General features: G+C 42.1%; 1 protein-coding gene across 2 annotated transcripts in view; it reads right to left on the bottom strand.

Annotated features, from left to right (window-relative positions):
• Positions 1–17,083, bottom strand: part of slc29a3 (solute carrier family 29 member 3) — a 25,774-nt gene continuing 8,691 nt past the window's right edge. For both annotated transcript variants that reach the window (XM_079635934.1, XM_079635935.1), the window contains exons 4-7: positions 16,509–16,591; positions 14,677–14,903; positions 3,514–3,676; positions 1–1,086 (exon numbers count right to left, since the gene is read on the bottom strand). In XM_079635934.1, coding sequence (XP_079492060.1) covers positions 468–1,086; positions 3,514–3,676; positions 14,677–14,903; positions 16,509–16,591 — 1,092 coding nt within the window. In that variant the 3' untranslated portion in view covers positions 1–467. The remainder of the gene's footprint in view (positions 1,087–3,513; positions 3,677–14,676; positions 14,904–16,508; positions 16,592–17,083) is intronic.

The raw sequence follows: 17,083 nt of genomic DNA on the forward strand, positions 1-17,083 counted from the left end.
ACTTGAATTTTTTTTGTAACCAAAAAAATTACTTGAATCAATGAACAGCATTAGTAAAGCCCCAGTCTTACAGCTCTTTAACTAAAAAAAGTTGTTTTAGGGTTTAGTTACCATTAAAATGTACTATCACAATAAAAATAACACTTTAAACATGACTAAACCCTTAAAGCACACTAAAACCCTTCTAGTTTATGTCTGTGTATTATGGCAGGAAAATAATACACAATGCTTTTTATACAAATATTTTATTATAAAAGGTCTAAATTGGCCCTGAACATGACCACATACATTCTATTAAAAAATGACAATAAAAACAAAAAAAGTAAAATATTAAAATAAAGAAAAAACCTATACGCATAAAGACTGTAACAAAAAAATATGAGAAAAAAATTTGTTGTGCTGTAGTGTAAATGATCAGTCTTGTGGCAATCCTTTTAAAAGTCTGAAGGGCAGCCTATCATAGACTCTCAGATACTGTGAACGAGCGCCACAGAGACGGCTGAACCCACAGCGAGCCCAAGCGTGAGGAAGAAGGACATGACGACACCCGCAGGTTCAGCCAGCTCCCGCGGCACGACTTTGGGCCCGTAGATCATGGGCAGTGTGCCCAGGTACCCGTTAGAAATCCCCAGCAGACAGATGAAGACAACGGGGAAGAGGTCATGTGCAAATAATACATTGTGCAGGTGATACCGCGGCTGATAGTTGCAGAACATGAACAGAGGAACTAAGACAGTTCTGGAGATGACCAGTAATGGCAGCACGCGGCTGGTCGGACCCGGCACTTGCAACCAGGCGGTGACCTGGCGGCCACAGAAATCTGCAACATTGTACAATAAAAAACTAGTCAGAGGCACAAAGTATGTGGTAGTCAAAGGGTTTCCAGAGTCTTTATTCATTGACTGGATTCCCGAGGAGACGGCGGGGAAAATCATGATGGAGATGAAAAAAACGTAGAAGACGCAGGCGCCCAGCACCCAGGTCTTCTTCAGGATGGGTCTGAGGGGCGGCACGGATACATCTGACGAGGCTGAGCTGCTGGTGTCAGACTCACTGAAGGGGGCGGCAGCCAGGTCCATGTGATATCTGAAAGACAGGTTGACACCTGGTATTAAGGTCAATGAAAATGAAAGGAAGAAAAGAAAATGAAAACTGCAATTTTTAATTGGTGTAACTTTCTGGGTACTGAAATAAATGGTTTCATTGAATATTATATATTATTGTATAATATATAATAGACAGATTTTTTTTTTTAAATAGTATTTTGTCAAATCTTATCATTTCTATGAAATGCTATACATTTCTATTGTCACAGCTTGTGTTTTGATTGCTATTTCTGTTCCATTGCTTCATGTTTCCTTGGTTTCTAAATATGTTTTCATCGGTTTCTATAGTTACAAATAATTTGATTAACCTGTGTCAAGTTTAGTGTACCGTTTAAACTGTATTTTCTTCAGTTTGTTGTCTTTGTTTGAATACAAGTTTCTTTGTGTTTCCCTTTTTGGATTATTGTTTTTGCTATCATCATCATTGTAGCCTTGTGGATTTATCTTCTTGTTTTGGTTATTTAAAATAAAGTATTAATCTCCTCGCATCTACTCCTCCCCACTGAAATGTAACATCTATATAATACATTATAATATTAATGATTTAAAAAAGAAAATCCCTTTTGTTTGAAAAGTCAGTGTAGTGTAACCAACAGAAGCCTCTTTTTGTGTTGTGACAAGAAAACCATAAAACAGTAAATTATATTAATTTAAGCAGAAACCCCCTGTAGACCCTCATGGTTGTGCGTGAAGGTCACTATGTGGACTGTAAAGAGAGATCAGTTGATTTAAAAAAAGGTGAGGAAGCACGTTGCCTTAAAATTAATCACACTGATGGTAATGGACTAAAATATTGATGTTTTTTCCCCCAATCCGTTACTGTTTGGGGTCAGTAAGATGTTTTAAATGTTTTTGAAAGAAGTCTCTTCTGCTCACCAAGACTGCATTTGTTTGTTCAAAAATACAATATTGTCAAATATAAATACAATCCGAAATTTTGAATATATTTATTGCTGTGATCAAAGCCAGTGTCTCCAGTGTCACATCATCCTTCAGAAATCATTCTAATATGATCATTTGCTGCTCAAGAAACATTTCTTATCATTTTTGAAAAACAGTTGTTACTTCTGGTCATTTATTTATTTTTGTGGAAACCATGACATTTTGTCAGGATTCTTTGATGAATATAAAGTCTGAAAGAACAACATTTATATGAAATAGAAATCTTTTGTAACATAATAAATGTCTGTAGCTCTTTATTTTACAGTCCTGTTCCCCATGTACATAATATGTACGTATTATATTAATTACAATAATTGGGTAATAACTGTACTACCCCTAAACCTAACCTTAGCCCATGTAGTTACCTTACATTACCCAGTACTTTCTTAAGTACACTGTAAATAAACATACTGTAAAATAAAGTTTTTTTGAAGTCTTAATGACCCCAAATTTTTTAACAGTAGTGTTTTCTAACCAACAAAAAAAAAGAAAAGAAAAAGAAAACAATGCTATGTGCCATGAAAATAGTGCTGACCAAAAGAATAGAAAACATTCAAATGATCTTCTTAAAAGTAAGGATTTACAAGCAATGATTTAGACAAAATCACAAAACAGAAGTGATTCTCTTGCATCATTATTTAAATAATTTCTTGTGATTTAAACAAGTAATAATTAAATGATTTAGCGATACTTACTGTCTCAGCACTCTAGTGCCAACTAATGGCATCTCGGAGTACTGCATTTACACCTATAGTTTTAATCCCAAAATTATATAATCATTTACCCTTATATTGTTCTAAAATCTCCTTCGCTTTCTTTCTTCTTTGGAACAAAAGGGATATTTAGCAGAATCTCCAAGATGCTCTTTTCCATACGATGAAAGTAAATGTTTGAATCTGAATGAGATTTAAGAGCTGTTCTTCAAACAATTCCATCATATGGTTTCATATTTGGAATATAATTCACAAATCACATGAACTTTAATTATACATTCATGGTTATTTTACTGCATTGTTGTTTCAGTGACACTGTATGAAAGAGAGATTCAGCTAAACTTCTCTCTTTTTGTGTCTGGCTGACCGGCAGATTTGACAATCAGCATATAACCCATATAACAATAGTATATCAGCACATCGTCAACATCACAACTGTGTCATGAAACTGTGGTGTCACGAAACCGCCGATGAAACTCAAGATTCACTACCAGCAGCACAGTTCCTCTTTCTCCCATCTTTCAACAGAGGACAGTGTGAATATCATGTGGTGAGGATTTACGGCAGATACTCATGAGACAAATGAAAGAAAACTATGTTCCTGTTGTATTTGTAGGGTCAAATGTTTAGTGTAGTGAAATGTTCATAATAGTTATCAAGTGTTGGGTGGTATGACGATATATGGAAATGTGTCAGCTGGTCTGTTCATACCTGAAATGTGTTTGTGCAACATGTTATGGAGACTCACTGACCTCGAGTAAGGCAGTATGGGCAGCAGCAGGTACATGATGATACAGATAACAGTGAAGACGTCAGCTGTGATGAAGTACACCAGTGCACTGTCGGTCACGTCACTCGAGGCAGCCAGGTCTACTATCGACGCCAACGCACTCAAAGTGCCGCCCATGGCCTGACCTGAAGTCAAAAGATGCAAGATTAAGCCTGGTTTGTACTCGCCACGTCCTCAAGTTCGCTTGCTTGCATGTAACAAAAAATTATGTCATCCCAGTGCTGGCAGACATGCACGTTGATTTTGCTAGACCCCATTTCACATGTTTTTGTATAAAAATAAAAAAAGTAATTCTTAGAAAAAATTGTTGCATATTTCCATATAAATAGCCACAAATGATTGTTAAGAGATTCACAAATATTAAACAAATTCACAAATAATTTGATTGAGATCCATAAATATATACAAAAGTTTTACAAAAATGTCTTAAAGGGGTGGTAAAATGCTCTTTTCAGTTTGTAAAATAAATCTCTGATGTCCCCAGAGTGTGTGTGTGAAGTTTTAAAATACTTTTTAAAATGAAAGATCAAAATACCTCAGATATTTTTATATAGCATGTTAAAGTTGTCACTTTTTGAGGGTTTGCAAAAATGCACCGTTTTGTGTCTGGCCCTTTAAATGCAAATAAGCTGCTGTTCCCGACACATAGGGCGGGGTTTCAAGAGCTCACACTAAAATGGAGAGACTCAAGAAGAAGTGACAACATGTAGAATGCAACAGGACGTCTCTGAATGGTTAGTTGATGTATTTATGTTGCTGATGTGGAGTTAACTATCTTCAATTAGCATATTCTGTCACTATAATCTATAAATCCCTCGTATAGGAACTGTTGTGAGATGCACAAAGAGTAGTCTCGCGTAGCCAAATCTTCAGACTGACGGCTGAAGGTCTGGAATTCATAGCAGCTTTCTTTGGCCAAGGCCCGCCCATAAGGCCGCTTGACCGACATGTCAAACAACCAATTACAGTTCGTTTCGTTCAGCGTCACGTTTCGGGGCGTGGAAATGTCCCCACAACAACAGACTGGCGTGCAACAAGTCTCCACTAAGTGCCTCAGACAAAACTCCTGGACATCTCTTAAAGAGTCTATGCCGTGAACCTCGCATACTTTTGAGAATCCTACGTTTAGCTGATCTTGATAAATGCTCATTGTCACTCATGTAAACACAACAGTTTTTCTTCCGCAATCACACGTCTGCGCTTTGTTTCCCGGCAGACCGAAAATAAACGCGACACTCGCGCCCCCCCGGAAATCCGATAAAATTCAACCAATCAGATGACGACTTCGACATTCCTGAAGTGTTTCCAATTAAGTGTACCATATGCATCAGACGTTTAGCCAACGTTCCGTGGGCGTGACGTCTGAGGCTGAGACTACACAAAGAGTGACTTTCTATTGCACGTGAAAAGACGGATGCTCAAGTTTGAGCTGACTCACAAATCTGCTCGACTACAACAACTTTTCCTCGTCTCAACATGGACTGCATGTTCCCGGGGGCGGGGTTTATGTAAATTTAGGGTTGGTGATGTCACTAACCCGTGAGGAATGTCCTGTAGTCCCTACCAGCCGTTTGTTTTAGTCCTTTACACGCAAAATTACACACTAACTAAAGTTAGAAAAGTGAAATCATACTCAACCACCCCTTTAAATAAATAAAATTTGATTTTCAAAAATACAAATATCTATCTATCTATCTATCTATCCTATCTATCTATTTATATCACAAGCACAACTTTGTCTGCTGTTGCATATATAAAAGAAAGCATAAAAATCTCTCTTTTTTGTGCCGATATAATAACTAAGTCTCACTGCAGCATTTTGGACAATTTGCAGGCAAGAGATTGCAGTTTGAGGCAGGCCCCAGTACAGGGAATTACAGTAGTCCAGACCTAATGTTATGAGAGTGTGGATTACAGGATCCAAATCTTTCTGAGGTAGAAACTGTTTTAATTTTGCAATCGATCTCAGATGAAAGAAACTGCCCTTTACAACTGTACAACTGATTTGTTACTCAAAATGTAGTGATGAATTAAATGTAACCCCAAGATTCCTTACATGAGGTTGAACACTGGCGGCAATATAATCTAAATTAAAAAGAGATGAAGACCTGGAGGGGCCTAAAATCAAAATTTAGCTTTTGTTTTCATTTAATTGCAAAAAAATATTACCCATCCAACATTTGATCTCCTCAAAACAGTTGCAGAACACATCCAAAGATTAAAAACTGTCAGTTTTAGCTGGTAGATAAAACTGTGTATCGCCAGCATATAAATGGTAGGAAATCCCATATTTCTTAAAGGGGTCATGACATGAGAAACCAAATTTGCCTTGATCTTTTGGTATATAAGAGGTCTTTGTACCATTAGAACGTCCTGCAAGTTTCATAGCTTAAGACGTCCTCCCCATTATAAACAAATCATTTATTTAATCAAGCTCTAAATACAGCTCGTTCTGGATCCATGGTAAGAAGTGACGTCACGGTGCGAAGTGACGTACACACGTTTGCATATGACCACACAAGACAACTACGCTTTAATCACAAGACAACTACGCTCATTTCGTATCGTTGTCGCCCCGCGCCTCACAAGTGTTCAGTCGACGGACAGCGAGTGGGTCTGTGTTACGATGCCAAGCAGATGTGCTGTTCCTGGCTGTGGACAAACAACATCTTTGAATACGCTGCGAAAGATCCAGACGTCAGGGAAAAATGGATGCACTTTATTTTTTGCGGACGTCTCAGTTACGGCAGTGTTAATTTAAGCGTTTGTTCTATACATTTGAAGGATGACTGTTTTGAGAAAAAAATCCCAATATGATGCTGGCTTTGCCAGAAAACTGTTGCTCAAAGATAAGTCCGTGCCGACTATTCTGGGCTCAACAACGACAACGCAAACTTACTTTTTATCATGGCTAATATAAACACATTTGTATAAGAGAATATTTAAAATATGTCGCCTTTCTAGTAGGCCTACATGTGATAGAAAATTAAAAATGTTGCCTTTATCAATGCTGCATCTTCAAAGATGGCCTGTGCATGCATTTTTGTCCGTGGTACACCCTATAATTTCATTGAAATTAGTTAAATAATGTTAAACTGTTAGCAAATTAAGCTATAGGATAATTATGCAACAATAATCCGTTTTCAAGTGTCTGGGGTTACATTTTTTTTTATTAATTCAAAATAGTTTCACTTTCCATGTGGACATGGGCTGATCCAGTCTTCGTTGTTGTGGTGATGGTTCATTTTCCTCTGATTCCTCATCTGATTCCAGCTCAAACATAATAAGGTTTTATCATTGCAAGAGCCATCGCTTCGCATGCATCACCCGCTATTAAACAGTTGCGCCGAATCCGCAAATGTTCTGGCTGGTGGCGTTAATAATTGATGCATAGGCACTGACGTTAGCCAATCATAACAGTGGGCGTTAACACTGAACTCTTAAAGGGGAAACACCCCCAAAACAGACTGTTTGAATCAGAGGATGAGAAACAGGGTGGGAAAAGGTCATAAATCACTACATTTTAAAAGTTTTTTTGTAAAAAAAAACTATAGTAATACTATAATTTCTAAGGGAACATAATAATAAAATAAAAAAAAACATGTCATGACCCCTTTAAAAATGCCACCAATATACAGCATATAAAGTAAAGAGGAGAGGGCCTAGAATGGACCCTTGGGGGACACCGCATAACAGGGGAACCAACGAAAAAAGAAAACTTCCCCATGCTAACTGAGAAGGTTTTGTCTTTGAGGTAAAAGGCCAACCACTGCAAGCCAACACCCTGAATACCCACCACCTTTTCCAACCGACGTAAGAAGATACTATAATCGATTATATCGAAAGCAGCGCTTAAATCCAACATCACAAGCACCGCGTGCGAACCAGTATCGAGAACTTGCAACAGGCCATTGCTGACCTTCAACAGTGCAGTTTCCATACTCTGATGCATTGATTTAAAACCGGGCTGAAAAGTATCAGAAATATTGGACATACTGATATAGGTCTAAAATTGCTGATGATGCTTTAGCAGAGGGTGAACCACCGCATGTTTAAAACGTACTCGGTTACTAACGTAACATCGGTTCTCTCTAGGAGAGGGAACGAGTACTGCGTCGAAGAACGCTACGGGAAAGATATTTCTTTGTCGAGATTGAAGCCAAAAATTAATCCTTAATTTTGTAATATTGTAAAACGCTTTTCTGAAGCATACAACCTAGGCGGAGCAATACAGCTCACCCATTGGCTGCTCTGCCAGAAAAGCACAGCCTATGCGAGGCCAGGACGCTGACCAATGAGGACGCTTCGCGCCCTTCTGCGTCACCTCCCGCCCAAACAGGCGTGGCCTAGGCCTATAAATACGAGCATAGCTGTCTAACACGCCGATTTTCGTCAATGAAGCGACGCAGCGTGGACACGCACGGCATGAGACGCAGTACTCGTTCCCTCTCCTAGAGAGAACCGAGGTTACGTTAGTAACCGAGTACGTTCTCTTACGTAGAGTTCTCTCGTACTGCGTCGAAGAACGCTACGGGAACCCTATGCAAACCGCCGTGCGTGTTCTTGGATCGACACAGACACCTAAGGGCGCGCGCGCCCTGGTATACAAGCGCCTACCCCAAGAAGTATAGGGAGAGCGGCTAAATAGCATCATCCCTTATAGTAGTGCCTCTTAAGGCATAATAGCATATATATGTAAATATAGATATATATGAAGGGTAATAGCATGCTCATGGGACACATTGTCAGTGAGTGATGCTTAAACATTGAAGTGACCTGGGCCGCAGCGCGGGGCAGGAACACTTATACATATTAGGCATTGAAGTGACCTGGGCCGCAGCGCGGGGCAGGAGCACTTGTACATATTACCATTGAAGTGACCTGGGCCGCAGCGCGGGGCAGGAACACTTATACATAGTCTTCTAGACCGAGAGCAGTTTAGCCTGCAACGCAGGAACCTCTAGGTTACAGAACCTAATAAATGTAGACGGGGAGGCCCAGCCTGCCGCCATACAGATATCATGTAACGAGATTCCGCTATACCAAGCCCATGAAGAGGCCATGCCTCTCGTGGAATGTGCTCTGATGCCCAAAGGGCATTCCAAGCCTCTAGATGCGTAGGCTAGCGCAATGGCGTCCACTACCCATCGAGATAGACTCTGTTTCGTTGCGGCTCGTCCCTTGGAGCGCCCGCTGAACGAAACAAAGAGCTGCTCCGTCTGTCGAAAAACAGCGGAGCGGGACACGTAAGCTCTTAATGCCCTGACCGGGCAAAGGGAGCTATTTCCGTCCTCTGAGGCCGGCATGGCCGACAGGGAGATGACCTGAGCCCTGAACGGTGTGTTGAGGGACTTAGGCACGTACCCATGCTTCGGTTTCAATACGACTATAGAGTCGTTTGGCCCGAACTCCATACAAGAAGCTCTCACTGAGAGCGCTTGCAAGTCTCCCACACGCTTCACTGAAGCGAGAGCCAAAAGAAACACGGTCTTGAGAGACAGGTGTTTCATGTCAACTGAGTGAATAGGCTCGAAAGGGGCCCCTTTCATAGCGTTCAACACTGTAGAAAGGTCCCAAACGGGGACTGAAGGAGGCCTTGGAGGGTTTAACCTCCTGGCGCCTCTCAGGAAGCGGACCACCAGGTCGTTCCTGCCTAGTGAACGGCCAAGCGTTGGATTAACGAATGCTGATATGGCAGCCACATAGACTTTGAGCGTGGATGGGGTTCTTCCCTTATCCAATAGCTCTTGCAAGAAGGAGAGAATCTCCGGTTCTCCACACTGAAGTGGTGACAGACCTTGATCTGAACACCATCCAGAGAACACCGACCATTTGGAAGCGTAGAGCCGTCTAGTAGACGGAGCCCTAGCTTGTTCGATCGTGTCTAACACTCCTCTTGGGAGGTTAGCGGGTACCCGTTTATGGCCCATACGTGTAGGGACCAAAGCTCGGGGTGAGGATGCAGAATCGAGCCCTTGGCCTGTGAGAGGAGGTCTCTCCTCACTGGAATCGGCCACGGGGCAGTACTTTTCAGTCGCATCAAAGCTGGGAACCAGGTCTGATTCGTCCAGAATGGAGCAACTAGCAGTACTGAGCATCCGCTCTCCTTGATACGCTCCAGCACTTGAGGCAGGAGTGAGACAGGAGGAAAAGCATAGAGCGGGCGGCGGGGCCAGACTCTGGCCAGCGCGTTCGCGCTCTTCGAAAAGAATTCTGGGCAATGAGCGTTTTCCTGGTTTGCAAACAGGTCTATTTCCGCTCTGCCGAACGTTTTCCACAGCAGACGCACTGTCTGTGTGTGTAGGGACCACTCTCCCGTAGGAACGTTGTTCCGTGAGAGTCTGTCCGGGCCTACGTTCAAGTGACCTGGCACGTGCATTGCTCTTAACGAGCGCAGGTTGTGCTGGGCCCACACCAGTATGCGTTCCGCTAACCTGAATAGGTTCCGGGATCTCACGCCACCCTGGCGGTTTATGTAGGCTACTACCGACATGTTGTCCGAGCGGACCAGGACGTGGTGTCCTTTTATCCGGGGACAGAAGCGCCTCAGCGCAAAGTCCACTGCCATCATTTCCAGGCAGTTTATGTGCGGTAGTTCGGCTCGCTCTGACCACTGGCCAAAGAGCGGACTGCCGTCGAGCAGTGCTCCCCAGCCTGAGGTGGACGCGTCCGTGGACACCACCTTCAGGCTCGAGGAAGTCCCCAGGCTTACACCTGACCGGTACCAGTCTGACGCTCTCCATGGTGTCAGGGCTGAAATGCATTCCTGAGTGACCTTGAGGCGATAACGACCGTGTAACCATGCTCGGCGCGGTACGTGCGCTCTCAACCAGAACTGTAGTGGGCGCATGCGCAGCAGGCCCAACTGCAGCACTGTTGAGGCTGAGGCCATGAGGCCCAGCATTTTCTGAAATCTCCTGAGTGGCACTATGTGGCCGCTGAGGAAGGATTTCGCCATTGCAGGGTATTTTGCCTGCGCTGTGATGACAGCTGTGCTGTCATAGACAGTGAGTTCAGATCCAGTCCTAAAAAGGAGATCCTTTGACTGGGAAACAGTGAACTTTTCTCCCAATTGACTCTCAGACCTAAGCACTCGAGGTGATCGAGAATTAGGGTCTTGTGGCGGATGCGTTCTGAAGGTGATTGAGCTAGAATCAGCCAATCGTCCAAATAATTCAGAATTCGAATGCCGCGGAGTCTCAGGGGTGCCAGCGCCGCGTCCATGCACACTGTAAATGTACGAGGTGCTAGAGACAGGCCGAATGGCAGGACTGTGTACTGATATGCCTGGCCCCCGAAGGCGAATCTCAAAAATCGCCTGTGACGTGACGCAATTTGTATGAAAATACGCGTCTTTCAGATCTATTGCCATAAACCAGTCTCCTCGGCGAATCTGCGCGAGGATAGCTCTGGTCGTGAGCATTCTGAACTTTCGCTTTGTCAGCGCTTTGTTCAGATGCCTGAGATCTAAAATGGGTCTGAGACCCCCGTCTTTTTTCGGTTCCAGAAAATATCTGCTGTACAGACCCCCTTCGCTCTGAGCTTGAGATAAAGGCTCTATGGCCCCTTTGCTCAATAGCTTCGCTATTTCGGCTCGAAGTAGATGTGCTACTTCTGTTTTCACCGTAGTTTCGACTTTCTCCGTGAAACGGGGAGGGCGTCGATGAAACTGTAGCGAATAGCCTCTTTTTATAGTCTCTAGCACCCATTCTGAGACCCCGGGAAGTCATTCCCATGCATCTGCACGTGTGACTAGGGGTTGAATGTAATCTGGGCCCTGGTCGCGAAATGGCGGCGACACGAGAGCAACCGTGTGCTGTGACATGGACGCCGTGGCGTGTGAGGCGGGGGGCATGTTTAACACAGTATGCATCCCGCGCGCGCTCAGCTCTCTGTGTCGAGAGAGAGCGCGCGGGACGAGTCCCGTAGGGCTCGTGATGTTTGTGAATAAACGTGGGCGCTTGGTGGCGGGCACATTTATAACACCGGGAACACTGTTTTTGTGTACTGACTGACCGTTCGTTAGTTTCGTTTTTACAGAAAACCGCGGAACGTGCAGTGTGTAGTGGTTGTGGGCACTTGGCAGTGGGTCACGCTCACTACATGTAAAACACAATCGGCATGAGCCGATTTTATGTGTGCAGACCCTGTGTTGTTCAGGGCTGTGCTTGCACGGGTTGAAAAACCGGGCTCTGGTCGCGAAATGGCGGCGACACGAGAGCAGTCGTGTGCTGTAACATGGGCGCCATTGCAGCGTGATGCGGGGGCGCGCTTAATCGAGCGGGCAGCCCGCGCGCGCTCTCAGCTCTCTCAGCTGAAAGAGGGAGCGCGCGGTGCGAGCCCCGTACGGCTCGGCATGTTTGAGAATAAATGTGGGTGCGTGAACGCGGGTACATTTATAGCACTGGGAAGTACTGTCTATTAGAACTGACTGACCGTGCATAGGTTTCGTTTCATAGAAACCGTGTGACATGTAGCTTGTAGTGATTGTGGGCGCTTGAAAACGGGCACGCTCACTACATATAATGCACAATCGAAATGAGTCGATTTATGTGTGCAAGCCCTGTATTGTGCGGGGCTGTGCTTGTGTGTACAGATGGGCACTGGGTCGTGGGCATACAGTTACACACATTACATCATCGGCCATGGCCGGGACACCGTGTAGCACAGAGAGTACTGTCTATCAGAACCGACTGACCGTACATTCGTTTCGTTTTTACAGAAACCACGGGACATGCAGTGTGTAGTGATTGTGGGCACTGAAAAGCGGGCACGTTCACTAGCTTACATGTGAAGCACAACCGACACGAGTCGATTTTATGTGTGCAAGCCCTGTATTGTGTAGGGCTGTGCTTGTGTGTACGAATGGGCACTAGGTCGTGGGCATTACGGATACACACATTACACCATCGGCCGTGGCCGGGACACCAGTAAATACATTTTCAGATTTACCTGGGGCGTCGTGAAAACGGCGTCTGTGTGCAGGCAAACGGGCATTGATGCCGATTTGGTGACTGCAAAATACACTGGCACGGTCGCGAATGTTGGGACTGTGCGAGCGAGACATTTATAAAAAAAAATTAAAAGGTACTCGCAGTTTTCCTGAGATGGAACAAGAGAAGGAGCTGGTAAGGGATTACGCACTGAATCAATTGTCTTAAACAGCATTCTCGGTCCGTTAGCATTTTCAGTGATGAGTTTTGTGAGGAACTGGTCACGCATGCAGTTAAACATTAAGATACTTGGAGCTTTTCTCTTTTTCACTTTCGCTCTGCCTTCCGACACTCTTGTCTAAGAGAGCGGGTTTTATTATTTAACCAAGGCTGAGCAGTGCCCTTTCTCTGGGCTTTCCTGGGCTTAAGGGGAGCAACAGAGTCTATCGAAATGGAGCAGGATTTAGTAAAATCCTCCACCATCTTGTCAAAGAAGATGGCATCAGCAAAGTTAGATTGATAGTACTCTGAAAATAAACTGGCAGTGGAAGGTTGAATAAAACGAGAATAACTCACTGACTGAGAGCAAGTGGAGGTGGGAAAAACACAGACAGATTCAAACACAATTGGCAAATAATCAGAAATAGCAGAATCAATCACTCACAGATTTGTTATGGGAAAACCATGTAACAACACCAAATCCAATGTGTGCCCCAAAAGCAGAGAAGCCATTCACAAATGTAAAAAATGCGGTCCACAAAAAAACAGCAGACAAAGACCACATAAATGTGGATACTTTTTTATTTGCAAATCTCATTTTATTTATTTGTGAATTTGTGTAAAAATTTAATTGTTTGTGAATTTGTAATTATTTGTGAATCTCTTTACATTTATTTGTGGCTCAAAATCGATTTATCTGGAAATAAGCAACAATTATAAACCCATAAATTGAGACATCAGACGATTGATCTGCCAGACTACTACTTCTCACTACTACTTTCAGTTTCTTTAAAGGATTTTTTTCTCCAAACCTCACCCAATAGTTTCAGAAAAGAGTACAATGGCAAGAGCATTGACAATAAGGCTGCATGTGTCCACCAAAGCATTTTTAGCCAGCTGAAAACACCTAACTGTGGGTGCAGTTTTTCAGTTGAGATGCACTGATTGACATGAAATGGAATATCCGTGGCAGTGTTACTAGTATTTGATTTTGCAAATAGTTTGTTTCTGAATATAGAAATGTTGGCACAATGTAAAGTGCTTGCTCTGGCAACGTAGTTGTACTTCTTGTTGTCGTCTCTTGTCGTTGTACAAGAAGGATGTGACGTGGTCAATTTCTGTACCTCTGTTGACAGCTATGCATCCATATGAATAGAGCAGTTTAGTCCAAATGTTCTGAAGAGACACAATCGATTTATATGATGAACAGATTGAGTTGAGTTTTTCTATTTACATTTAACATTAATCAGCAAAAAAAAAAAATCAAATAGAAGCTCACCTGTACATGCTTGACACGCGAGAACAAACCTCATTGGTTCTTGTGGAAGCTTAAATGTGCTGCGTAACACGAGAATGAACCTCATTGGTTCTCGCACGTCAAGCAAACATACTTGAGCTTCTGTTTACCACAACTGATGTTGATCAATGTTTATATGTGAATAAAAGCCTAAACTCAATCTGTTCATCATTTAAAGCGATTGTGTCTCTTCAGAACATTTGGACTAAACTGCTCTATTCATATGGATTAGTTTTTATCTCTTTATGAACTTTTTGAAGCGTCAAAGTGGTAGTTGCGTAGCTGTCAATGGAGGGACAGAAATCATTAATTGGAATCACTCATTTAAATCATTAATAATCATTAATGCCTTTCAGATTGCATTAAAAAAAATATTCATTTGTGTTCTGAAGATGAACGAAAGTCTTATGGGTTTGGATTGGAGCGACATGGGTAGAGTAAATGACAGAATTTTAATTTTTGGGTGAACTAACCCTTTAAATATGTGGCGCTCCCATTGAAAACAATTGAAAAAATATGTTAACCGTGGGAAAAATCACTTTTGTGGACAAATGGCCTAAATGACTGTGGTGTGCGTGAGATAAGTGTAAAGCCTTGCCAAAAGTATTGTAACAATGTGCTGGTGGCATATGGGAATGTTTTTATTCAGTCAACTCAGGAGGAAGTTCAGCAGTACCTGATATGATAGCTTGAGATATCCTCATGGGAAAATGGCCACTGATACCGAACACACTGCCAGAGAAGATGTTGGACGCCCCACTGACCAGCGCCACACTGGCCAGTGTACCCCCAAAAAACTGCATCCTACAGCCAGACATGTCCACTTTCACCAGCACTGTGGTCACCACAAACACAACCAAGATCACCAGAAGAGAGAACAGTATCCGGACCCGAGAGGACAATCTGAAAGGAAATACACATACATAGTCACAGAGAGAACTAGGTTGTTGTGGGTGGTTGCCAGGGTGTTGCTTGGTTAGTTGTTCTGAATGGCTTTTAGAATATTACAAGTGTGAGGTTGCTAGATTGTTCTGGCTTTTTTCCATGGCACTGGTATTAAGTGGTTTATTTTTGCTACATTGTTCACAATGTTGCTACATTGTTCTCAGTAGTAGTTTTAAGAACATTTCTAGGTGGTAGCTAGAGTGTTCTGCTATGGTGTTTGTAGATAGTTGCTAGGGCATTGCTGTGCAGTTGCTATATTGTGCAGCTGGTTCTGAGTGTTTTTAGCATGTTGCTAGGGTCTTCTCGGTGGTTGCTAGGCAATTACATACTGGCTTAATTTAAAAGAGCCCAATCACAATCTCAAACTGGCTTGTTGCTGGCTGAAATGTTATATACTGTATACATATACCGGTACACACATATATAATATGTATATAATGTGCTAAAATATGGTAGCATGCTAGAATAATAATTAAATATGTTTAGGATGTTTTCTTTTACAAAGTACTACGACTGCCCCAATGGAAATGTATAATGTTTCCAAAAAACTATTGTCTGCAACTCCACTGGGAAGCAAAAATAGAGACCAGAACCCTTAAAACTTTAATTGAACACCCCTGATCTAGTTGATGTGTTGTGTATACCAGATACATTTTTTTTTCTTGGTTTATACTATATATTGGCCCCATACTGCCATCAGCCACCCTGCTGTCTAGATACTGATATCAATATTGGTTAATGCTAGTTAAACCTCACCAATACCTGTGCACAAATTAGGAAATGTGAGGCAGATGGTATATTCAAAGATCAGTACACTCCTACTTGCCAATTCTTTTTTTTCTTTTTTTTTTTACAGCTATTTTTTGCAGTCCAGGCTTGTTGACATGCTGCTTATGCTCCTTCAGTAGTTTGCAGAAAGTCAAGGAATGTTCTAAAGCCAATTTAGCCCTTGTTTACAGGTCTACATCAATGCAGAGGGTCAACATTAGTATTATTTGTATTTTATTTTAGGCAATCCAGTTTGTATGATCCTATCACTCATCCTAATTCAGTTAGTCTTCACACAAAACAGCAGTGTGCACATCAGGCATGATGTTTCTCCTTTACTTGCTGACCACACAGATCTCATTTGCAACTTGTCTTGACTCTTTAAAATTATAGCCCAATGTTCACAAAAACATAAAAACGGGAATCCTGGAGATGAACATGTAATGTTGCAAAACAGACACAGTGAATCTTTATTCTCTAAGAGTACAGGAATTGGCAACAGTTAATAAGATACCACAGTACACTTGAACAGGACACTGTGTGTGTTAACTGATTCAATTTAGGCTGAGACAGACAGATGCTTTGTTTGTGCTGCCTGAAAAGTTGCAACCTTTTGCGCCTGTTAGAATTTTTTTTGTGTGTTTTATGGGAAGTCAAACAAATGCTACTTTTCAACTGCTATAGAATCAGAAATGCAAATCTCAAAGTCCCACCTTGATTTATAGGCATTTGAAATAAAAAAATCACATGCTCTGGGTGGATGATACAGAAAAAGAGCAGATGTGTTTGTTATACCTGTTGACCAAGAGGTAGTTGAGGATGAGACACAGCACTGATGGAATTGTGGAAGCGATGGAGATGTAACTCTCAAAGTAATCCTGGACACCAGAAAAAAGAAGAAGAAAAAAGTCAAGTAAAAAAAATCAGTGAACTCACGTTACTCAAAATCAATACATGTATCAGTGGTGTATGTAAGGGACAATGCCAGTAATTGTTCCTAAATAACACTTAATTTTTGGCTTTTACTAACCCAATTAATAAATGGGCATGAAATATTATTATTATGCAAGAATAATGAGGCTCAGAATGATAAAAGAGAAAACTAGCACAACTACATAAGACAATGGTTACTAGTCAATTACACAGTTAGCTTAAGGTCATCATACAAATATATCTGATTGCAGAATACACAATTGACCAATCAGACGTATTGCAGAAAGTATTCATCTCTAAATTTATATCAAGTTGTGGCAGACTAATAGGCAGCTTTGGATGATTAATTGGCTATTATTTGACATGAGATCATTATCTGATAATAGGGATTCTGTGTTTATAAATCCAGTGCCAGATTTGTAAATAGATAAGCCACA

Source organism: Phoxinus phoxinus, assembly GCF_949152265.1.
Source record: "Phoxinus phoxinus genome assembly, chromosome: 14".
In the NCBI taxonomy this organism is placed as follows: Eukaryota; Metazoa; Chordata; class Actinopteri; order Cypriniformes; family Leuciscidae; genus Phoxinus; species Phoxinus phoxinus.